Source organism: Furipterus horrens, unplaced genomic scaffold (assembly GCF_987537825.1).
Source record: "Furipterus horrens unplaced genomic scaffold, mFurHor1.1.pri manual_scaffold_1, whole genome shotgun sequence".
Lineage (NCBI taxonomy): Eukaryota > Metazoa > Chordata > Mammalia > Chiroptera > Furipteridae > Furipterus > Furipterus horrens.
In genome coordinates, this window is record NW_028327171.1 from 47,797,736 (window position 1) to 47,823,446 (window position 25,711).

General features: G+C 43.2%; 1 protein-coding gene across 3 annotated transcripts in view; it reads right to left on the minus strand.

Annotated features, from left to right (window-relative positions):
• MASP1 (MBL associated serine protease 1) overlaps nucleotides 1–25,711 on the minus strand; it is a 61,304-nt gene that overhangs the window by 19,400 nt on the left and 16,193 nt on the right. For 2 of the 3 annotated variants that reach the window (XM_090275212.1, XM_090275206.1), the window contains exons 3-10: nucleotides 16,236–16,413; nucleotides 15,328–15,459; nucleotides 12,705–12,901; nucleotides 11,171–11,318; nucleotides 9,772–9,890; nucleotides 8,692–8,770; nucleotides 2,132–2,269; nucleotides 1,204–1,278 (exon numbers count right to left, since the gene is read on the minus strand). In XM_090275212.1, the coding sequence (XP_090131338.1) occupies nucleotides 1,204–1,278; nucleotides 2,132–2,269; nucleotides 8,692–8,770; nucleotides 9,772–9,890; nucleotides 11,171–11,318; nucleotides 12,705–12,901; nucleotides 15,328–15,459; nucleotides 16,236–16,413 (1,066 nt within the window). Of the gene's footprint in view, nucleotides 1–1,203; nucleotides 1,279–2,131; nucleotides 2,270–3,215; nucleotides 6,116–8,691; nucleotides 8,771–9,771; nucleotides 9,891–11,170; nucleotides 11,319–12,704; nucleotides 12,902–15,327; nucleotides 15,460–16,235; nucleotides 16,414–25,711 lie in introns of those variants that run through there. The other variant, XM_090275208.1, reaches the window with a different exon arrangement.

Genomic DNA, 25,711 nt, shown 5'->3' on the forward strand with positions numbered 1-25,711 from the left:
AAGTCTTGGGAGTTTTTCTAGCTAAGCCTAAATGAGATAATGGGGATTAGTAGAGTATGGGTAGGTGGACCTTTCCCCTGTTTTACCTCCTCAAGAATTCTTTCTTAAGCATAAAGCCCTCCTAGGTGAAGTCTTCCTAACCAGTCCTCACCCCTCCACTCTCAAACAAGCACATGCCATGACTTCCTCCTTCTCTGGGATCCCATAGCTCCTGTGATAGCCAAAACTGATTTCCAAACGTTGACACTTTCTTCATATGAAAGGATAATGGTAGATGACTCCACAGCCTTTCCGTTTTAACATCCAGTCTAACATCTAGAAGCCTACTGAGTGATAACATTATCTCATTCTACCTAACACTCTAATTCAGTAAGATATGAATGTTACTCAATACTTAACCATACTGTGAGGCTTCTTATAGGTGCGAACGCAAAGACAGAATCAATACTGCTCCTTATGCTGTGTTGAATGGTTTTATCGTTCACCTGCTGCCATTCTTGCTTTTTCTTAAAGCATAAATTTCTGTGTTGTGAATATTAACTTTAATTTTTGTGGGTTATATGTTTAATCCTAAGTTTGCATTCAGGGGTAAAATTTTCTAATTAGTTGACACACACACACACACACACACACACACACACACATATGCACCATGAGTGTGATTCAAGTCATCCATACTTTGAATGCTGTTGCAACTTTCTACAAAATATGCTCTAAATCCATGTGCCCAGTAATACTCCCTGTTACCGAAAGTCTTTTTTCATTTTGAAGTGGTTCAGTAGGTGAGCCATGGGGAGACAGCAATCAGTAAGATTTGAACACATAGATCTTTGAAAGAACTTACTTTGTCCTAGAGATGTTATCTCATATTGTTTGTTTCCCTTACAGCACAATGAGTGCTTGAGGATGGGATGCCTACTTTCTTGATTTTCCCAACACACACAATTTGTATGGGATAAAAACTTGGTGTGATGGGAGCAGAACTGCAGAGTGAAGACAGAAAGGCTCCTGGCCTGATAGAACAGGTGAATATAGAGGCTGGTTGGTTTGAGAAGGTGTGAGGCTGGCCTTTTCTGAGCTTTGACCCTCAAAAGGTAGCTTAAAAAACAATCAAAACATCATGCCTCTTGCTCCCCGAGAGCACCCGAGGCCCAAAGGCCTTGAATAGAAGACCTTGAGGCAGAAAACTTGAGGGTGAGGTACCTGGCAGACAGGTGGGCTGGCTTCTCCCCAGTACTTCATTCATCCAGACACCTTGGGCAGAACAAGTATATATACCTGGGAGAATGAAGAAATATTGAAGAAAAAGGAAAAAATGGTTGATTTGAAGCACATGAAAAATGGATCTGTATTCTTAATTCCTCTACTGTACATCATTGAAGTCCTTCAAATTGTCTTCCTAATGACAGTCCCTCTCAGCCAGTCCTCTCTGCAAGGTGAAGGCTCTTTCTAAAGTGAGATTCTGACCATGTCCCTTCTTGGCTCAATATCACCAATAGCTCCACGTTGCCCTCAGAAACAAACACCACATGCTTCAACATGGTGTCCAAGGCTCTGCAATCTGACTCCTGCCAGCCTGTCTGAGAGCTGCTCCATCCCTGCCCAGTCCTCCCCAGCCCCGCCAAGCACCTGGCAGGCACTTCTCATCATTAGTCACGCAGGCCTTTGTTCACACAGTGCCCTGTGGTACACTTGCCCTTCCCTTCCTTCTCCACTTACCAAACTCTTTAATGAACCACATTCATGTCTACCATCTCATCTGAGTCTTGCAGTAGCTCTGTGAGCTGTATCACTGCTCCCCTTTTGAAGTGAAGGCTTGGAGGCTTTGAGAAATTAGGAGAATTTTCTTAGCGCTAGTCTGTGGCAAAGGCAGGACTGATCAGCCTTCCCATCTCCCTGAGGGGTTCTTCTCTGTGGGAGGCTCTGAGTGTGTATGTGTAGATATAGGGTTGCCACGTGGCCTAACTCTTGGGGTGCACACCTGAGCCAGGGAGAGGCAAGGCAAGGTAATTTTTTCCTCTCAATTCCTCCCAAACTGTGGTCCACTGACTGGCTGTTTCAGCCTTCAACCTAGTCTTGAGACCCAGAGGATATGAAGTGGGAGGGGGCTGGTTTAGCATGCAGGGCTCACCTGTAATATTGTTGTACATCTTGTAGTAGGGCTGCTGGCAGGAGTATCTGATCTCAGACTTGTATGTGGTGAGATTGTTCCTTGTGGAGAAGGTGACCAGCCCATGTTCCAGCTCTGCTGGGTCTCCACAGTCTGCAACTGAGAGAGAAGAGAGTGAGATCCCTCAATTACCCTTTGCTCTTCTTCTTGGGGGCTATCTCTCAGGTCTGTCCAATACCGATGTGCAGGTTGTACACTGCACACAACTTCAGTCTATGAGAATGATGCCCCAGGGATTATGGAGGGCACAACCTGTGTGATCACCAGTGGCCTTGCTTTTGGGGTCTCTGCCATCTACTATGTGGTCAGCTCATCTGGTCTGGTATCAATTTCAGGACAAAGGCAGGTCTGCTGAGATTTAAGCAGCCCCAACTTTTCCCCACCAGGGCCCTTTCCTTGACTTTCAGGTCTATTGTGCAATCCTTTTAGCCTCTCCTGCCCAAACTTGAAGCCTATGGCTCAGCCAAAAATTTCTGGCTGACAAGAACCAAAGAATATTCAGTTTTTTCCAGACCCAACCACATGCTGAGTACGAGCCATTAATGTGCTCACATTGGAGCTTAGCAAAAAAAAGAAGAAGAAGAAGAAGAAGGTTAACAGAAAGAAGTGCACCCACCACAGTCCCACCACCCTGCTGGCTCTCTGTAGACACAGAAGTCAGGTGGTCGGGTCAGGGTGAACGAGCTTGTAGCCTTCACCTGCTTCTTTCCTCCCGTCATTGGTATTTGGACATTGGGACTGGCTGTAGGATAAGACCAAAGATGCCTGCTGCTCAGAGGTGGTCTTAGGCGCGATTGCCCATCCAGCCATGTTTCAAGGGAGTTTCCAGCACTGATAGAGACTGTCACCAGTTTGCCAGGAGCCAGGTGAGAGGCCGTGGACTCAAAATGTCAGTGTTTCTTCATGGGGGTGGTGTTTCTCCATTAGGGGTAGGGTTCATGTCCAAGGAAATCCTAATCTTAGGTCGAACAGCCTCCACCAGAATTGAAGAATCATAGTGGAATCACAGAATTCCACAGTTGTAAAGAAATAGTAAGGCAGGTAATCTAGAATATCACCTTTATTTTACACATGAACTCGGAGGGTAAACTTGACTGGCCTAAGGTCACATAGTGTGTTATGGTCAGGGAACTAGACCTGACCTTATACTCAGTGTTTTTTAAATAAACCAAACTGGCAGTTCTTAAGGATCCATTTTCTAGTTGAAGCTGTCTATAATCATATTATCTGGATAACAATGGACATTAGTTGTCAGTCTTCTAATAATTTCAGAGGACTGCATTCCAAGGCCCTGGTAATATTTCCAGTTTCCCTCTTCCTGAATTTTACCTGCTTCCCTTGTGAAACAGAAAGGTGGCAATTTACCCGTGAAATGCTATTCAGGTATTGTGACTTTTAACTTTAGGACTCCAGATTTGTCTGTTTGATTGAACAAAGAGTTGTCAAATTTAAAATATAGTTAACTCCAAGGCCCTTCAGGGTGGAGCAGAGGGTCCCTCCTACATGCGAGGAAAGAAAAAGCCAGGAGTAAATGTAGGTCCCCCCTACCTATGAGGGAAGCAAAATCCAGGAGAACTGGCTAATGTTTTGTCTTGGTCTCCAACCCCTCTGAACAAATTGTTCCCATTTGTGTTCATCATTCAATGCAGACACACTCTTCTCCTCTGTGAGGAGAGCATGTAAAGGTCAGCACTAGGACAGCCAGAAGTGATAATATTTATTATTGAAAGCTATCAACAGTTTTAAATGTGTTTTCCTTCTGAGTCTCAGATCAGAATTTTCTTCCCTTTTTAGGAAATACCATTGATTGGTGCCTGGATCTTGGTATTACTCTTGTCTCCCTTAACTTTGTTCTAGCAGTTGATTTTGCTTAAGGTAGCCTCAAGACCTGTTACCTAATTCCAGGTGGAGGAATTCCAGGGTTGGTCCTAGACATGGCGAGACAGTCAGGCTACGGGACATGGCCAGCATTGGTGGGGAGAAATTTTCTGGGTACAGGGCCTGCTTTCACATCAGTCCAGAAAAGTAACGGTGCCTGCTGTCAAAGCTGGTCCTGTAACCATAGGGGAGGTGAACATAGTGGAAAGTGGTGGTCACTTCAGCTTTGGTAGAGTGAGCAGCGAAGCAGAGCACCATCTCCCCAAGTCTATGTGGTAGGCAAATAGCCACATTTCTCTGTGTCCTGGCGACAACTTCTCTTTTTGAGAGGCCTAGCACCATCAAAGATGCTATGTCCAGACTGCTTCCTTAGCTAGTCTACTACCTTCTTGGCTTTAGGAAGAGTTCCATCCTTTTCTCTAAAGCTTCCTCTGGCCACTTCCACACTCTGGAATTGAAGTACCCTTCTCTGTCCCATTCTCTTGGCCTCCCTTTCTCATTATTCTCTGGGATGGGATACAGCACCCCATGTCTCATCTCCACTGTCACTTTTTGCTGTCATTTATTTTCTTTCAGACACATGTTTCTTGACCTGCCACCTTAAACACTCTTTGCCACAATTTGGGGGCTTCCTAAAGAATCACAGTTGTTGGCTCAACCCAGGGATGGCCCATCCTCCCACCCAGCCTCATCTCCAGCCTTCCCCTCAGTGTACTGGTGCTCCTGCATCACAGACCCTTCCTGTACCTCTCTCTCACGTGCTGCTTTCCTCACATGGGAAGCCCTGTGTGTGTTCATGCTCTCGCCACCCTCCAGGCCTTAAACATTGCTTTTTGTTTTAAGCCTTTTCTCATTTTTCTAATCAGATAAGGCTGCTTCCATATTTATTTTTGCAGAGCACTTTATTTATTGACCTCTGTCTGATGTATGCATCTTATGTTGCCTGGCATTACAATTATTTGAGTCCATTTCAAACCTTCTGCCTAAATTATAATTCCCTCTAGTACACCAAGTACAATATCTGTTACACTTCGGGGGCTTAAAAGTATCAATTCACCTGATGCTTGCTTTTAGTGACCATTGTATGTCCTGCCATAGGGGCACTCCTGCCATCATCTGGCACTGCAGTCTCCCAACTGCTCCTTCCCTCCAGAGGCCACTTCATCACCAAATCGACTAGTAATCACAATGCTATGCAAGGCTTCTCTGATCTGTGTATCCAGATTTCGTTCAGGCTGAAGCAGAGATTTCCAGCATGCTGGCTTCCACTCTGCAGCCCTTATCACTACTTATGACCCAATAATGTCCCATGGCACCTGAGCTGAGGACTGCTGATTTCAAGTGTGAAACCTATCTTTTGGTAAACTTTAATCAGTGAATTTTCAGAAATGTAAAATGTGTAATCCTCAGAAAAAAGAACCCCTCATGAGGGAATCTCAGCCTGGTGTTAGCTATAGGTGGAAGGGAGACTTTTAGGCATGAGGATATATCTAGACTCCCTAAAAATCTAGGCTGCATGAGTCATTTCTAGTTCCACCTACTCATGCTGAGAAAGTAGCAACAGGTAAAAATATTAAAGTCATTAAGTCACAGGCATTCTGGCCCATTTAAACTTGGAGTGTGGAGTGTATTGGAAAAACCAGGGCCCACTTTGACCTGGTCAACCTAAGGCCATGTGATTGTATATTATTAAATCTCGTGTCTCTAGGATCAAAGTCATTTTTCCTTTGAGAGGAATACAGTCCACTTAGAGGTGCTAAAAACAATCTCACATTGTCTTTTCACTATTTTCTAGAGTAATATTTGAATAATGGGTGAACGCTCAAAAGGAATTGTTCTCATACACACAGGAGTTTCAACCAGTTGAGACTATGTTGCCTTGTTTAACATCCTTTCTAATCTGAACTGAAATGGGGAATGGAGTGTCGGTGGGGTGGGGAGGGGCAGAGTAGCTCCGGGACCCCGGGGGTCTTGTGAGTGATCCATTCCTGGATGTCTGCATAGTGTGGGGTCCAGTCATTCACTTGGCCACTTGCTCTGACTCGCTCTCCACATCCATTTCGGTATCTGCCACCATGGCGAAGATCAAAGAGGGATCAGTAGGTCCAGAGAAAGGAAGCAAGAGAGGAAGGGAGAGAGAGAAAAATTAGCAAGCAAAGCAGAAGCAGTTCATGCAGGAAATACAGAAATTGCTCCACCAGAATTGATGAAGAACGCACAGTTTAGGCACAGCCAGTGTGAAAGACAGTTTGGGAATGTGGAATATTTGTACCATTCAGAGAATTTGCACAGTCATAAATGCTGGCTGGTGAAGATGGTAACATTCTATCCCTGGAATGTGCTTCAGATTTATCTGATCGTAACCATCATTTAACAGATGGCATTCAGAGTAGAGCAGGGCTTGTCCAGGGTCACTGCAGCAAGGTGGTGGCAGCACCAGGACAACAAACCGTAATTTCTACCATACTTCCTGTCTGGTACAGGTTTCCTCACAGCACACACACTTCCTGTATGTTCCGAAGCCCTTCCCCTACAATCCCTAGGGACTCTCAACTTCTGAGTCTTGTTCCTCTTTGCCTCTCCCCCATGACCTGGCGCATGTCTGGGATACAGAGGTGTTCAATAAATACTGACTCAGTGAATGAGCAAAGATGCTGGGTGTGTCTACATAAGGATTCCAATAGTCCTAATCCAGGCTGTGCTGGGAGAACCAGCTCATATTAGGGGGAAAATATTCCTATTTTCTTTGGTATAGAATGACAGGCTCTTTTGTCTACTAATGAAATTCACATAAAAGAGTACCATTGAATATAGTAGTGCCTTACTCTATTAACACTTCTGTTCCATTAAAAAGTGTGTGTGTTTCACCATGGAAGAAAATTTTTATTAAAGTTTCCTACTTTCCAAAAGCATGAGTGAGAGAAACCAAACATCTTCCTAGTGAGAGAATTGGGGTGGGGTAGGGGTGGGGGGGAAGGCGAAAAATAAGCCTTTATTGAGCTTTTATTACCGGTGCTCCACAGTAATGATATGTACATTAACACAGTACTCAGAGTAATTAAGAATACAGAAAACTGAGGCCAAAAGAGACTGAGTAAATTGCTTAGGGAGCTTCAACTGTTTGAGTCTGGATTTTAATCTAAAACTTTCTGACTCCAAAGACACGTTCTGTTCTCTACACCCCACACCTTCCTTTACCTCTTCCCTCTGGACACCCCCTTGCTTGGGTAGAACTCAGCCATAGTGCTACACATGAGCCACATGCTGGAGGAGGTGGCAGATGTGTCTGCTGACATTTGAGTTCCTCTGTGTCTGAACCTTGTCTTTTCCATCTGATTTCCCTGGAGGCCTCTGCACAGGGATCCAGTAAATGTTTGTAGAAACTTTTTGTTGAAACCATAAAATGCACCCCTCCCCTGCTGCCTTTTCTCACATGGGGCTCTGACTCCAGCCACATCATTATATTAAAAAAGGGAAGTTAAAAACAAGGGCACTCTGTCCCCAAGTTCTGCCTGGGGTTTCCCTCAAGGGACCCCAACCCTGACAGTGTTCCCTTGGGGCAATGCAAGTGGATCTGCCAGTCCAATGATTATGAGCCACTGAGGAGATAGAGGACAAAGGACAACACTTCAAAGTTTACATGAAGTCAGGAACTAGGGGTGGGCAGGACCAATCCTAACTCTTGAGTTCTCACCTGTCTATTGTAAAGCAAATCCTCCTTCCCTTTCGCCCTCTCTTCCTTTCCTTTCCTTTCCTTTCCTTTCCTTTCCTTTCCTTTCCTTTCCTTTCCTTTCCTTTCCTTTCCTTTCCTTTCCTTTCCTTTCCTTTCCTTTCCTTTCCTTTCCTTTCTGTCATTGTGCCTCTTCTGATTGCTTTTGCCATAGATGAGTTTCTTAAAATTGTGGTCCTTACAAGTCTTGCATCAAAATCACTTGAGTAGGGAGAGAGGAGATAGAGGCTAGTGATTTGTAGTTTTACAAAGCTCTCTAGGTGACCTGTATGGGCTATGTTATGTTAGAACCACCAGGATATTAAAGCTACTCAAAACTCTTTAGTTTACAGTTAAGGAGAAGGATCTTGTCTTGGTCATAGGGTGGGTTAGGAGCAGAGACAAGGCAGGAACTCTGGGTCCCAGGAGCCATGCAGAACTATGTCCCTGCTTCACAAAGGTTCTCTGTGCTGACCCCATAGCCCTAAAACATAAGCTGCCCCAGAAGTCTTAGTGGCTATGGCTGATGGTCACATAGAGACTGCTAAGGTCACATAGAGACTGCTAAGGTCACTTGGCTCTCGGCACTGGAGACAAAACAGTTTACTGAATTAGCTATTGCCAGAGCTAGTTTCAAACCTGGAGACGTGTTATTCCTTTAGCAAGTTTGGCAACCTGTCTGTAGGCAGAGGTAAAATTAGTATTTGGAAAGTAAACTGGTACCCCCAAAAAGTTTCTCTTGGAATCCTAATGTCTTATTGCTGAAAGAAACATTAATAGCCTTTTTTGTCCAACCCACACGTGTCTGTTGAATTCCTGGCCCCTTTCTCTTAAAGTGCACCTGCCAAGGTGTCCCCTTGTATGGTCTCTGCTCAAATCCCACCAGTGCTGGGGAGCTCATTGTCTTTCTAGTCAACCATTCTTGTTTTCTTACTTTTACAGGTGGGAATCTTGTTACTCCATGTGCCATCCTTCAGACACTCAATCTGGAATGTGTCCATTTCCACGTTATCCTAGGAAGAAACATGAAGAAGGTGTGGGGAGAAGAAAGAGAGGTGGGGTTGGTGGTGGTTTCCCAGTAAAACGAGCTCAAAATACAAACATGGGTGTCCTAAACTGAGCTTTTCCAGCCGTAAGCCTCCAAGGACAAGCTTGAAGATAAGGAAAAGATAGATGCTGAGTTTATATTTCTCATTCCTACCCTGGAGAGAGTCAAGGGCTGGGTGGGAGGTGTTTGGGGAACTCTCTCTGAAGGAAAGCCTATATCCTTGACTACTTTCTTAGAGCAGTGGCTCTCAAACTTGAGCAAGTGGCAGCATCCCTGAGGGCTTTTGCACAGATTGCTGGGCTCTACCCCCAGAGTTTCAGATTCATGGGTCTGCCCTGGGGACTAAGCCTTTTAATTATTAACAAGTGAGGTGATGCTGCAGTGGGGTCTGGGGTCCCCACTTTGAGAACAATTCTTTGAGAGCAATGGTCCTCTAGCTTGGCTCACATAAGATTCATCTGGGCAACATAACAGGAAAACCAATCACTGGTGTCATCCCAGAGATTCTGCTTTCATTGAGCTCAGGAGGGTCTGGGAGGTGACTTTGTTTTTTAAATTAATCAGGTGATTCCTAGGAGAACCACTGTTTCAGAGAGTGGGGGAGTGAGCAGTACCTGTCTGCCACCTCTAAAATTTCTGCTTTCCATTCCCATTTATCCCAATAAGCCTTTTAAATTTGTTAAGGTTGTTTGTCCTGATGGAAGGGCTGAGAAGATCTAGAATTCTTGAAATTCAAACCAGCCCACGTCCTGACAAAAGACTTTTGTGTCACTTCCAGAAGTGAGAGCCTCGGACACGTGCTTTGAATTTTCAGAAGATGAATTTCTGGAACGTTTTGGAGGTTTATGGGAAGCAAGGAAACATTATGGTGAGACCATCACAAGCTCTGGAAGTCCATGTGGTCTGGGAGGCTCTGGAGAATGTCTCTGGCCTGGTGGTCCCCACTCCCCAGGCAGGACCTTGTACCTTCAGCACTTTGTAGCCTGTGTCACAGCTGATGAGCACCTGGTCTTTGAAGAAGTACTTGGCTTGCAAAGGCTCGATTTTCCCATGGACAGGAGGCTGTAGCTCTGGGCACTCCTTCCCTGATGGGGAGCAATGGAAGAGCAGCAGGTGAGAAAACAAGGAAAAGTCTGGCAGCGAGAGGCCAGTCCCTGGATTACCAGGCATGATGGAGGTGGGAAAACCACAGAACTGGGTATTAGGGGCCTGGACCTAATAACTCATGAAGAAGACTTACTAGAACCTTGGGCAGGTCACTTTTCAACTGGGACCTCTATTTTCTCATTTGTAAAAGGAGGTGGTTGGCTAGATGATTTCATCAAAACTCAGGGTTGGAGAGCATACTAAATATCATTGAGTGCAGTCCTTGTCTGATATCTTTTTTAAAAAAATCTTCTAAAGTAGATGTTAAACATCTATTTGCATTCCTATAGTGACAGGAAGCTCAGTTCCTCCCAAACCTGTACGTTTCATACTGGATTCATCTGATTAAAGGAAAAGGAGTTCCATATTCACATGAAGTTTATATAATTGTAATTTTTACTCATTAGGTGTAGTTTGCCCTCTTGAGGAACTCAGGATGACTCCAATGGCTCTTTCTTCCCAAGGCCATTCCTCAAAGTGTGAAACTGTGATCATATGCCTGAATCCTCTCTTCAAAAGGCTAAATCAGACAGGATTCCCAGGCCCAGGGTTATGCCTGTCGTTTTTTTCCTGGACAAACTCTCCTTTGTTAATATTATCTTTACTTTTCTCCCCAGATCTGGGCACTGACTTTGATAAATACAGGCCAGGCCAAGATACTGGAGTTTATGAATTGAATTAGTCATGACCAGCTGTGGTCTTGTCACTGATGCCCGCCTCTTCTTTTTCAAGTTATTGTATACCCCTGGGCTCAAAAGGCTGTATCAGTGTTTGGGCCAGGACTGGCAGCCTTGGGGTATTGGGGACTGTGGATGTTGCCAGTCTGGGGGAAACACAGGAGATGAACTGCCATAATGGAACATTTTGAGCTGCAGGCCCACACCCAAATTCCTGCCTCAGACTTGCAAAGGGCTAGAGCTGGCAGTGTCCTCTCCAGGCCCAATGAATCACAGTGTGAGCAATTCAAAAACCAAGTTTTGTTTTTTAAATCCCCATGTGATTCTGAAAAACTGCAAGTCTGAACGCATTATCATTGCCACTCTTAACCCCATTGTATAGATGGGAAACTCAGTCAGAAGACAGCATGCACCTTGGTGTGCTCGGTGGCAGAACTGGGAGGCCCGCCACAACCTCAGAGGAGTCCCAGGCCTGTACCACGTGCCCCGCCCCCATCCTTCAGCCACCACTCCATGGGGGCTGAGTGTGATGACCAAGTTACCTGTCGCCTTGTATGAGAGCTTCCAGCCCCGATTCTCGCCTGAGTTGTCACTGCGGAACAGGATTAGGACGTTGTGAGTCTGGGTATTGATGGGTTCCGGGGCTTTCTCTCCACAGAAGGGTCCCAAAACTTTTGGACCAGTTTTAATCTGTGAGAGGCAAGACAAAGAAAAAAGGATCACAACAGAGCAGCAGTGGCTGCCACCGGGACCCCATCTACACTGCATCTGTGGTTTACTGGAAGCCTTCGTGTGAACCCTAGTACATATTCCCTCATGTTTCTAGTGAGCAATACTACTCACCACATCATTCCACCTCCACTTCCCTGTTTACAGTTTACAATGGCTCTGACAGTGGACAAGGCAGGCTGATAATCCTCTGCTCAAAGGTGAACATTTATGACTCAGAAAGAGGCAGATTCTTGTCCAGGTGCACAGGGTGGAAAAGGCCTCTGCTCTCAAAGAACTTACACTCTAGTTGGGGGAGTCTAACAATAAATATATGCTATACAGTTACAACTTAAGAAGTAAAACATATGTAACTTATATAATTCACCATTAATATGGCAGATAATAACTTTAAATAGGAGGCCAGGGAAAACCTCCTTGAGGAGGTTACACTAGATTTGAGACATGTAGGATGAATAAAAGCTTGTCATTGGAGGAGGAGGGGAGAATACTTTCCAGGCAGAGAAAACAGCATTTGTGAAGGTCAAAGACAAAGGTGGGAAAGAGCTTGGAAAGTATTAAGAACAGGAAGGAAGCCAGTGTGGCTGGAATAGAGAGAGCGCCAAGGCATGCATGTGGTTGAAAAGGCAGGCAAGCGCCACAGTGTGTTGAGAAATTTATGTTTACTTCCAAGTGCAACCTTGATTTAATCTGACTTTTATAAAGATAGCCTAGATGCTATGGGAGAACAGAAGAAAACCAGCTAGGACACTTCACAGGAGATAATGGGGTTTGGACTAGGATAGAGGCAGTGGGATGGAGGAAAGGGAATAGGCACTATTAGCTGATCCAGATTTCCCAACTCCCAGTCCGGTGTCCTTCCTATGTTTTTAACTCTTTTTCTTCCATCTCTGTGGATGAGAACTCCTCAACCCTCATTCAGTGACTTCTACAATCCTGGGTGATATCTTCATCTTGCCACCCTTACTGTAGAGAGGGAAAAAAAGTAAAGCCCTAACAGTTTAAGTACCTGGATAAGGCTTACTGCAGAGCCCCTGGAGAGCTGTGTGTGGTGGGCAGAATTTTGAGGTGATCCCCATGACCTTTACCCCTGGTGTTACTTCATGATGGTGTTATGTTACATGATGAAAGGGATTTTTCAGGTGGCCAAGCAGCTATTTTTGGATTAGGGAAGATCCCTAGACTGGATCTTATTAAGCTGGTAGATGTTATTTTAAATAATTACTCTTTGGGAAGTAAGCTGCTTGGCCCCCTACCCTGGGAGAAGGTAGAGGGGAAGAATATCAATTTTCTCAATTCAGCAAGATTTTCCAGCATCCCCAGGGCAAAGGTTCATTGCAGGCTTACCTTGATGTAGTCATAAGGGCAAGGCACCTCTGGATGGTCCTCAATGTCAAAAATGTCCTCAAACTGCAGGCTGATCATGAAACCTTCGTCCAGCCTGATCACATATAAGCATTCAGAGCTCTTAGGGTAAGGGTTGGGGAAGTCTGGGCTGGTGATGACTCCAGTTCTCTGGGTAAAGAGGTTGTCACTGCACTCCACTGTGGGAAACATACCGGAGCAAAGTGACACACCACATCATGGCCACAGAAACTCCTTTCTTAGATGTTACCCTATGGTTTCCCAGTGGTCCCAAGAGGCAAGCAGAAAAGGAATCATTATTCCCATTTCATAGATGGGGAAACTGAAGTTCAGTGAAGTCACATACCTAGTAATTTGCAGAGTCAAGACTCAAAGGCAGTGAGTATGATAAGCTTTCTCAAGAGGTTCTCTGATATTGGTGGTGGGGGTGGCTAAGATGGGAGATGGAGTGGTTGGGGGTAGGATGTCTGGACTGCTTTTGTCATGCTCTCCCCTCAGCTCAGAACTCCATTAGGTTTCTGCTTAAAGCCTGTCTTGATCCCTCACACACACCCTCACTCTCTGACAACTGGCCTTGCTTTGTTTCCCTTCATGCTCCTGACCACTACTTGCCATTATGTGATAGATTTGTTTGTGGATTCTCTTGCCCCACTCGATTGTAGGTCCCCTGAGCTCAGGGATTCTGCTTTGTCCCTACTGCATTTGCTGCACCAGAGACCCATTGTCCTGGGATCCTGGCCATGGCTTAGCTCTGCTGAGGTGTATGTATGTATGTATTTAAATCCTCACCTGAGGGTATGTTTGTTGATTTGAGAGAGAGAGGGAGAGAAGGGGAGAGGGAGAGAGAGAGAGAGAGAGAGAGAGAGAGACAGAGAGAGACAGAGAGAGACAGAGAGAGACAGAGAGAGACAGAGAGAGAGAGACAGAGAGAGAGAAACATTGATTGGGTGTCTCCTGTACATGCCTTGACTGGGGATTGAACCTTCAACTTAGGCATGTGCCTTGACTGAGAATCAGACCTGCAACATTTTGGGGTATGGGACGACACTCCAATCAACTGAGCAATCCAGCTAGGGCATTTCTGAAGTTCTTTTATTTGCCACTGAACCTTTTTCCTTGAGATGACCCATCCTAGATCTAGGATGTCAATCCTTTCTAAGCATTTGTTTACTCTGCTCATTTGCAAAAGAGTAAACTATGGACCAGAAAAGGGGGCACGACTAACTTGAAGTTCCACCACTCTGAGCTGTAGAACAAGGTTTAGATTAAGGTCACCTGATTTCACATCTGTTTTTATTTTCTACCACAGGCATCCTCATGGCAATGATATTGCCACAAAGTGGTTAAAATTGGCTCTTGGATGGGGGGAAGTCTTACTCTTTTTATGAATGGTACATAGATAGGTATATAGTACATAAATAATATATACACTATATCTGTGGTATTAAATTTTCATGAGTAGGGGCAGATATTAGGAAGATTAGAACGACAATATTTAAAAAAAACTCCTGGAGGGACAGGTAAAAATAAGAAAAAAGATCAAGAAACCTTGCTGATTCTTAGCCCCCACTGTACTCAACATATAACATAATAGATACTCAATAAAAACTTACTGAATGGAAACCACAGAAAATATAATCCTTTAGAATATAACTCCTTTATGTGCCTACTCTGTACTGATAAATCATGCAACTTTGAAAGGAGAAAGAAAAAGAATTTTTATTTCCATCCTTGTCCTCCTCCAATAATCCCTCACTCAGCTTCCAAGGGATTTTCCCAAAACACACATCCTTACCTTGTACTTACACTAATCTACTGGTCATTCCTCAAACCTTCCAAATTCTATCAGGCCTTGGAAGGTTTCCAGAAGCGGTTCTCCCTGCCTGAAATGTGCTCCTTTTCCTTATTCTTTCATGTCTGTGAGGGTCACCATTTCTGGGAAGTGTTTGCCCACTTCCCAGGCAGACTCAGGTCTGATCGTACTGTGGCCATACTTCTTGCACAGCATTTACTACTTTTCACCATTTGCCTGTGTGGCTGTTATCCACTAGCCAGAATGGTCCTCATGGAAAGTAGCTGAACCCCTTTGTTTGTCCACTTTTACCCAGACAGAGACTATGGCAGAATGGCATGTTGATGATTCATGCAAACAGATAGCAAGAAGAAATGTTTTCTTGCTGTCTCTGTCTTTGCCTTTCTACTTACTCTTCTTTCCTTTGGACCAAGGTTCTCTTTGTCACAGAGGCACTTAGGGGCCATGAAAAAGAAGAGAAAAATGCACTTCTGGGTGAGGCCTAGTTCCTGTCTCAGAGTTAGGGGACTGGGAAACCTTTTCTCCTTAACTAGGCCTGATTGATGACCTGCAGTAGGAGAGCAGATAGGGAGAAAAAGACAAAAGTTCCTGCTGCCCAAGAAGAAAGATGGTTTAGAGACTAGGGCTGCTGGGCATTTTAGCAGCATCTTCCACATGGTACCTAGAGGCACAGCTCTCTGACTTCATTTTTAATTGTTCCTACTGCATATCTGTCCTTCCTCTGGGCCTCCCTCATGTGATTGGAAAGTGTGGCACATACTGGTGATAAGTAGAGTCATCCCTAGGCCCCACCTCGGCAGGTCCTGTTGTCCGTGTGGAGAATGTAGCCAAAGCGGCAGGAGCAGTAGTAGCCACCGATATAGTTATGGCAGTAGTGGTCGCAGGACAGCTCCTCGTCCTCACGCTCTGTGCACTCGTCCACATCTGCGGGGCAGGCAGAGCCTCTCAGTCAGTCCATCATGTGGTATGATGAAGACAACAGCTAACATACATAGAGCACTTATTCACTATGCTGGGAGATACATGCATTTCATCATTTAATCCTCACATGAAGCCCAGAAGTAGCCATTATCTCTGATTACATGAGGAAACCAGAAATCAAGAGATGAGAAGTTTAACCAAGATTACAGAGAACCGGGTTCAAACCCAAGCAACCTGACTCCTGCTGGTGCTACTATCCTCTAAAAATTGTGATAATAGTAAGCAGGACTGTTACTATGCCCATTCTATAGATGATAAAACTGAGACTTAGAGGTATTAAATAACTGACTTCAATTCACACAGATAGGAAGTGGTGGAGGCAGCATTCAAATCAAGGTGGGCTGACTCCGGAGAGTAGGCTCTTAACTTCTATTCCATGCCACCTCTCTCTTTCTACATTGCTTATAGGGGTCAAGCCCTGTCCTAAGCATTGGAAATATAAAGATAAGAAGAATGTATGTGCTCAATCCAGTTTAAAAATTTGAGCATACATTTCCCCTCAAAGGATATATAAATGGCCAACAAGCACATGCAAAGATGCTCCATGTCACTAGTTATTAGATGGATAGATATATGATAGAGCAAATGCAGTAAAACGTTCATGGTAGTATCTGTGTGCTGAGTATAGACATGTTCACTGAAAAAAAGAGAGCCCAAGGCAGTTTTAGTCTTTAGTGAGAAAGGGAGACCTGGGGATGAGCCACTGACTTCTCACTTACCCACAGCCATGTAGTGGGCATCAAAGCCCGTGAATCGCTCCTCATCAGAGAAATCTGACTGGAAAGTGATGGACATGAAGGAACCAGGGGAGAAGACCACTTCTTGGCCAGGGGTATGCTCAGTGTCTGTGTTCTCCCTGCCACAGAAGATTGCCAGCAACTGGTCTTCAGTTTCTACCTTTGAGGTCAGAGAGAAAGGGAACAAGATGAATAGCTTCCCAAATTAGCTTCTCTGCTGGTTTCCAGTAGAGAAGAAGCAGTGGTTGCCCATGGGTAGACCAGGCAGCCAGGGAAACCCAAAGAGTGGGGATTAGAGATTCCAGGATATAAGGAAAGACACATTACAGGTTCAGTCAGAGTGGCTGTCCAATCACTGTTTCATTCATTTTGTTTAGGTCCGTAAGAAGTAGCTTGACCTTTGTCATTCCCATTGAGAACCAAATGACTATGCCATTCCTGTTGACAACAAAAAGGCTTATTTGTTGAAAATGATGCAATGTTAAAATTCAAGAAGAGTTAGATAACCTCATAGATAGATTCTATATGCAACAGAAACATATCATATTTCCAAAGAAAAGAAAGTTTATAAACAACATGTCATTCATTGAGCATTCAGAGTATGTCTGACATAGGGCAAAGCAAGTGATGGGGATAATAAGAACGAGAGATAGGGCTGTGCATGGGGAGACAGTGTTCAGACTGACGAAAATACACGTAGAGCTATTATAAAGTGTGTCAGGTGTTTTAATGGAAAACAAACACAGGGGGTGCACTCAGATGGGGATGAAATGTCCCCATTAGAATGTAAGCTGCAGGGCAACAAGATTTTGTTTTCTGTACAGATGTGTCTTCAGTGCATGGAACAGGACCTGGCACACAGCAATTATTTGTTGTCAAGAATTCAAAGTACAAGACTCATTCTGAGAACAATGAGAGGCCAGGTGGTCTGTGGGGATTGTAGGAGATGCACTTAGATGGATAAACTGTATTTTGGATGATGGTTGACCTTGAATACCGTAATATCAAGTGACTCTTCATTTTGTGAGTAAAGGGAAGACACTGAAAACTTTTGAACAGGGAAGTCATGCATCAGAACTACATTTAATAGGTAGTTTTAATAATACCAAAACTACTGGAATCATCCAAAAATAGGGCATTTTTGTGTATGTTTGTGATAAGACTCAAGTGCAAAAATTGCCTATTTGCTGAAAGAATTCACTACATTGGAAAAGCCAGAGGATCTGTGTAAATTCAGAGACCCAAGCAGAGATCTTAAACTAGTTGTCTAAGCTGATGGTGTGTGTTGGTTTGGGAAGCACAGTACGGCAGCTGGTTTGTATTATTTATTTGACCACAGACACTTGGCTTACCCATGACTCTGTTGTTTACACCTATCCCAATTCTTTTAAGCTTATATTTGTGTTTGCATCTTCTAGACTGATGTTTTAGCCAAGATGCATAAGAAAATCTCTTACCAAGAATGATTTCTGGTGCCTTTCAAAGTCATTAAAGGAAAGTTCTCAGAGTCTGCCTATCTCTGGTAGATTGTTTTGTTCATTAGTTTAGTGTGCCAGAGTATCTTGACATTTGACACTTCTGTTTTGAAACTAATGATTTATTTATTTAAAATAAGAGGGAGTTTTAAAGAAAAACAACTTGCCCTGGCAACAAAACCCAAAGACAATTAATCACTAACTTTGAGAATTGAAGTGTAAACAGAAGATGAGATCATGGCTTTGCTATTTATTTCTTTTCTCTGCAGATACTAGCCAAACTTGCACTGGACTTATTACTGTAGAATGTGTCTATCTGCATGCAGCTGAAATGTCACTTCCTTGAACATCACAGCTGGTTTTTTTTTATTTTTATTTTTTTTGTTATCTGCATTTTCCAGACAGCTAAAGTTTTATAATACTTAACTATAATTAAATCTTTTTTAACTTTTTTTTCTGTAATACTTTCTGAAGTGCTTTATACAAATTTCTGCTTTCTTAGGTGAAACATACTAACCCATTCTTGGAATCCAGGGACGCTGTTATGAACACCAACCATCTTGGCGATATTGCATTTTGTAATGTTGCTTGTCTTGCATTGAACATCCCCAGACTATAATGACTTTGCAATTTTTATATCTTCTTTATGTACTATTTTATTTCCTGTATCTTTATGAGTTTAGTAGCTGAAATAACCAAAACCAATTAAGCTGTTCTTAGAACTTAATAAAAATAAGACTAAACAGGTTTAGAATGAGGTCTGGGAGAGGGCTTCTGCTATGAGTGATTGCATGAGCTGGAGTGCACTATCACGGTGGTGGCCACTGCTCTGGAGTAATGGAAGGCGTGGTTAGAGGTCCTGAGCCCTATTCCTTATCTACAATTAAATATTGTATGGCCATCTCCTCTTTAGTTCTCAGTTATCCACCTAATAAAACAGGGGTTTTAAATAGTTGAGCTCTATGTTCTCTTCCAATTCTGACATACTAGTATTCTAACAAGTCATTATATTCATACACACAGATCCATCCATATGTACTAGAAGATGGTGAGCAGAAGTGTCAACACACCAATTGCTTCCTGCTGAAGACTCTGATGCACTTGAACTTGCTTGTGGTCTATGACCATATCATACAAAATCAGTTATTAATGAATATTGATGTCCTGAATGTTAACACTTCCATACACAGCAGCTTACTTCCTGTAATTTGGGATCCCCAGGGTCTTTTGGGTTCTATAATGCCTGTGACATGGACACTTTCAAGTGAAACCAGTAAGAGAGAATTTGGATTAGGGAGAGACCTTGTATCTTCCAGGTTTAGGGACTTTTTCAAGAGGGCAGATAAACTGTCATCACCTGCAGAGCCACACTATTTTAGAAAACAGGTAGCATGCCTCAGCTGAGACCCACGGGAAAATCAGAGCCATAGAGATATTTAGAAGCAGGAAAGAGAAGGCCCTGGGGCTCTGTGAATTCAGTCTGTCGCTCATAATAGAGTCCTGGAATATCAGAGCTGGGAGAGAGGGACATTTAAGAGCTATTTCAAATGTCCTCCTAGAGGAAACTAAGGTCTAGAGAGAGGAAGTGACTTGCTTAAGAGTAGAGAGATAATCACAAGTGTTTTCTGATATCAGTTTTGCTTTTGGAACTGTCCTGTCCCTAGAGAAAGGAACTCACCAAACCAGAGCATCCATGACAAAAGACATAGACGCTTTGACAAACAAATTTCCTGGCTCAAGGGCTTCTTGAAATCTTATCTTGTGTGCATGGACTATTTCCCAGAGAGGATGTGGGTCATTGACAGTTCCAGCAATAACCTAAACAGATGGGTGTCACTGGCCCTGGTTAATATTTGCAGCTGCTGCTATGAATTGTAAAACTTTATAAAAATCATTTATCTCCGAGTACAGGTGGAAGATTGAACCCTGGCTTCTGTTTAGATAGTTCTATTTCTAGCATCATCATATTAACATGATGGAGGGAAATAACATCACATGAAAATACAAAATTCATAATAAGAGAGAACCAAGAACCATCTGGTTAGGGATCACAGACTCTTCATTTTTCTATATCTTATTATGGGCAACCATGTCCCTTAAGGGTACTGTTTTCTAGGGCACAAACACATGGATGCATGCCCTCAATTTGCTTTCTTTCAACTTAATTCAACAATTTATACACCAAGTTCTATCTGGCCTGTAATGTGGAGAATGCCAAAAAATACTTATTTGTTGCATGAGCTTAATATGCAATTCCCCTGCTTCTGGGAATGTGAAATCTGGTAGGAAAGTAAGACAAGTACTCAAATATATGTGTGTTAGGGCATTGTCAGGGTATAGTTATTGCAATGAAAGATAGGAAGACCCAGGAGTTTAAAAAAGGAAAAAAAGTAGCATCTAGCTGAAGGGAATCACAAAACATCTAGAAAAAAGAAACTTCTTTGAGCTGGGGACTGAGAAGCAAGTAGGATTTGGGCTGGTAGAAATAGTAGGGGGAGAGTTGAAGGATCGTAGGGAGAGCATCGAGGCAGAGGGAATCAACTGTCTGGAGGTATTCAGAGTCTCAATCACCTTTCCCTTCCCACCACCACCTGATGTAGAAAAGGGGTTCCACTGAAGACAGAGAGCTGGAGAGAGAGATCTAAAGGAGGAGAAGCCCGAGTCTGTTTTCTATGAATTTTTTACTCCAGTAAAACCAGCACAAAAATCCTAGGTAAACCTAAGGCAAGGCAGCAGAAAAGTTGGCCAGATTTCTGTGGGAGGATAGTGACAGCAGATTTCCACATGACTGTAAAGTTATCAGAATTTTTAAAATCCATCGATGGCTACCTGTTAGTTCCTTGGAGCACTGGATGAAGAAGGTAGCTTAAGAATGATCGTTCTAATTTTATAAATGAGAAACCTGAAACCTAGATGAGTTAAATTAATCTGACGAGGTTATTATTTAGGGAGTGAAGGCTCCACAATTACAGCATCCTGATTCCATAGCTAATGAGACTCATGCTCCTTTAAGGCATGAGGGCGACCAACAAAGGCTGCCCTATAGACCCAAGAGCTCAAGGCTCTGTTACTGTTCAAAAGCTACATCCTGGAGCGCCTCTGATATTTTCTCTGGGCCCTTGAAGAGCTTATCAGAGTTAATTTAGGCAGACATTCAGAGTGTGCTGGATTGCCCTGTTGTCTGTTAATTAATCTGGAAACTACATTCCCCAGAGTCTCTTTCATTATATAGTTCTTATATAGTTCCAGGGTAGCGTTGACCAAAAGAGGAACTTGTGTGAGTTTAGAACGCAACCGTTTTTTAACTCTCTGAAGATTCTTATGGGATCAGATATAGAAATGAGCAGATGTAGATGTACCAACTAGGTTATAAGTTGTCCTCATGCTCTTCAATCTGAATCCAGCTCTTCTTTTCAACTACTGTCTCTGATGACCAAAGGTGGCCCAGACCTACCACCAGTTGCTTACAGGTGGACCCCCAGGGGTGGCAGCTGCTCAGGGACAACAGCTTCTCATAGATCTTCCCTCATTGCTCCCTTTTCACAGTCCTATTTGTTTCCTTAGATGGGCTTCATTCTTGGATTCCTCCGCAGATACCAATTAGTAACCTTTCTGTGGTCTTCCAACTCTCTGTCTATGAGAAGTTGGGATCCTCACTTTCCCAGCTCCTCCTATAATTATATGAGTTCTAATGTCCATCAATAGATGTTACCTCACAAGACTCTGCTTTCCTGACTGTACTCTGACAGATGCCCTTACTGGCATCAGAAGTAGGATACTGCAGTAACAAAAACTAGAACATATGGCTTCAGTTTGACTAGCAGTGAGGAAACTGCTATAGAAGGCTTCATAAAAGGTGACCTGAGCCATGTAGTGGTGAAACAAGTGGCAAAACTTGCCTGTGACCATTTAGAAGGTAAAAAAATATACAGTAATAAACTTGTGAATTTGGCTGAGGGCATCTCTATGTAGAATATTACAAGTGTCAGTATGCGTTTCTAGCTGTAGATAGAAAGGCACTTCAGGAAGAAGTTAAGTCTTTGGTGTACAAGTGGAAATTAGAGGAAATGCAGAAGGCCCAGTACTACTTGGGTTGGAAAATTAAGATTATTTCTCATCTCTAGTCTTCATACTAGCGAAGTATTTTAAAAGCAAAAATGGCCCCAGGATCAAAATCATATCAAAGCTCTGGCTGTAAGATACTTCATTAAAATGTAGAAGATTTGAGGCAGTGCTAGAGATCCCTGTCAGCTAGACAAAAGGTTATTGAAGAATCATATGACCATTACAACCTGACGTGTTCTTCAAAGTAGAGAGAGAGGCCTATTTTGAAAAGAACTGTGGGTATTGTTTTTGCTTAGTGGAGTGGACTATATGCTGATATATGAGACATCAAAAAATTTTAAAGAGAGATGTACCAACCAGCTTGGATTAGAAATGGCTGAGACAATTCAAAATAAAAAGAGGTCTCTAGACTCCCAATTTCAATGCACAGGAAATAGAGGGAAAGGTCTACTCAGCTGCAAAATGGGCCATTTCTTATGGAGAAGGAAGAATGTTTCAGCAGGTGAAGCTGAGAAGCCAGAGGGCAGAGCCAAGAGCCACAGAGAAGCAACAGATTGGGAATCACTCTCAGGGAACAGAACTGGGCTGTAATCCAGAACTGGCCTCAGGAGAAGGCAACATGTACCTGGCTGGATTTCAGATTACTATGGATCAGTAACTGTGATATGCCTCCCACTTCTCCTGTTTTTCAATGGGAATTCTTTTGCGGTTATCTTGTGCTTGTATCACCAACCCAAGAAGACATTGGGTTGGTATAAGTGGATGGATGAGGGGAGACAGAAGAATTCTTTGGTATGGAGTTCATGAAGACTTTTAGGGGTAGGAAGAGTGGAGAGAGAGAGAGCAATACAGAGAGAGATATTACTGGGGGGAGGATTGAACATTTAAGAATGGGATGAGAACATCTCTGCCTTATTTTTTGTTTGCTTCTCAAGAGAATGAGTTGAACTGTGCATTGCTTTCAATATTTTACATTTCCTGTTTTTTTGTATATAACTCCTTACTGAGACTGAATCATATGGGACATCATCTTTATATGAGTGGAACATGAATCTTCACCAGTTATTAGATATTTGGGAAATAAACTCTCTATTGTAGGTTGAATTGTATCCCCCTCCCCAAATATGTTCAAGTCCTAACCCTTGGATTTGAGTTGGTCTTATATAGAAATAGATCTAGCCTACATAATTAAGATGATAGCATCCTGGATTTGGCTGGATCCTAATCCAATAACTTGTGTCCTTATAAGAAGAGGGAAACTTGAACACACACACACAAAGGGAAGTATAAAGGCAGAAGCAGAGACTGAATATATGCTGTATACCCAGGGAATGTCAAGGAGTGCCAAAGCTAGAAGGAGCAAGGAAGGATTCTTCCCTAGAGCCTTCAGTGGAAGCATGGCCCCACTGATACCTTGATTTCAGACCTCTGGCCTCTAAAACCATGAGAAAATAAACTTACATTGTTACAAGCCACCTGGTTTATGGTAGTTTGTTACGCCAGACCTAGGAAACTAATACAGGTTTTCTGATCTGTAAAATAGTGAAAATAAAGAATATTCATATCACAGGAATGTTGTGAACACAACATGAGTTAATAGATGTGAAACATTTAGAAAGGTGCCTGAAATATAGTTAGCACTCAGTAAATTATTGGGAAGAACAGGACTACTGAGATCCAGCCAACTGAGATGATAGCTTTCTGAACTCATAGCTGTTCCAATGGGATGTGGGCAATTTCACGCATTTGAAGAAGAATTAAGAGACTGGAACTGGCCCTGGATATATCTTTGTGTTTCCAGGTTCCACTCTATTTCTGATCTCATTGAAGCCATTAGCATCAACTTTACTTTTTGTCAGATGCCCAGGTCCCGGGCTATGGAGCAGAAAGGGAACCTAGAGATCCCTCACAGCGCAGGATCCTTATTTGGCAGGTGGCCTCTTAGGTCCCTTTGGCTCTCTGCACTTTACAAGTTTCCTAATCATCCTGAGATGTGGGTGACACAGTAAGGATCTTACCCTTATTTCATGAGCAAGGACCAGAGTTATGCAAGGAATCTCTAAAGGCTTTCGTCCACAAGAGAACAGTATTAAGTCCAGGAATCTCTTCCCTTTCTTGTGTTTCAAAGAGTTTTGCTAGATATGTGAATTTAGGCCAACGATTCAGTGGTAGTCCTGGGCCCAGGACTTCTGCCTCACATGTGAGTGCTCTGTGCTCCTGAGGTCACTCTCACTGCAAGTCTGCCACTTCCAGGAACTGCGCCAGGGGTTAACAGCCCAATTTTGCTATTTTACCTAGTTTAAATTACAGTTAAAGATGATAAAAAGGAGCAAATTAAAGGTGCTGGATGCCAGACAAGAACCTGGGACTAGAAAAAAAGATGCCTGTGCATATGTGTGTATTGTATTTCAGAAGCTCTTGAAAGCCATGTAAGTAAAAACAGCACAGTTGGTGGGTCTAAGATCCAAAGTGGCCCCATTTGAGAGGGGCTAGAGGTTGATGCTTCTTCAGTCCTGGCCCAAGGCATTTGGCCATAAAAACAGTAACAATAATAATAACAACAATAATAATATTGTGTTGGCCAAAAAGTCTAGTTAGTTTTTTCTGTAAAATAAAAGACACATTTTTCATTTTCACCAATAACTTGATTGATTTGAATATTTTGAGTATGTTGATTATCTCCCGTTCTTGGCTTCTAGTAGGTAGAGGCCAGGGGTGTTGCTAACATCTTCTAATGCATAAGACAGCCCCACAGCAAAGAATTATTTGGCCAAAATGTCAATTGTACAAGAGACTTAGCAAACCACTTTTGACACTTTTGATCAATCACAGCACCTTCTTCATACACTGCACAAATCTTTTATCGCATTTCAGTTGCATTTCTTGATGTAATAAAACATAATATGCCCAAAAATGTTGCATATTTCCTTCCATCTTTAATATTAAAATGGCTGCACAAAAATTCACCAATTTTGCTTTCTTTTTTAATGCACGCTGATATGACAGCTGTCACAATACAATCTAAAATAATTGTTTAAATGAAGTTAAATACAACTAAGCACTACTAGAACCATCATACAGAAAAACAAGCATTTTGGCCAACCCAAAAGCAGTAATAGTCCCCTGTTCTGTGTGAAACTTTCCACTTGGCAGGATATTTTCACATTCTTTATTTTATTTGCTTATGATGGCAGTCTTGTAATAAATGCACTTCAGGTGGCCATTGTGATTCTGGGCCCAGAGAGGTGATGTGAGTCCCTGAGGCCACATATCCTAGGAATAGTAGACCGGAGACAAACTCCAGATGTCCTGTCTTCCAGCCTTGGTTCAGTTTTTGGAATCAGAGAACCACAGAATGTTGGCTATAGAAAAACTACTTAAAGGCTATCAAGTCTCTCTCTTTCCTTCTTAGATGGGGAAGCTCAGGCTCAGAGAAGTGAAGCAACTGGTTCAAAGTCACAGGGTCAGATAAGGGCAGAGCCAGGATCAGGGTCCAGGTGTACTGATAGTCCCAGCACAGTGTCCTTATTTATCTGTTAGAGTAAAAACCTGCAATGGGGAGCCCCCAAGAAGGTGTTGTGTACATGCACATGTGGACAACATTAACACTTTGGGGACCTGAGACACAGCTTCTTCCTGAGTCCTTAGAGTCCAGGATGCCCACTGCTACAGCAAGGATTGCCAATTGGCAGGGAGGGCTCTGGACAGAAAAGGGCATGGTCTCCAGGCAGCGTGAGCAGGGAGAAGAAAGAATTGGCTGGGGAGGAGTCACTGGGAGCCTGGGAAGCAGGCATCCCGCAGGTGGGAAGCTGGCAGTGCCCACCTTCTCAGCATCTCAGTGAGAGCAGGGTTGGAGGTGGGGGGAGGTGGAGAGGGGAGAGTCTGAGAATGAGACTGGGAAGGTGGGCCAGGAAGGAT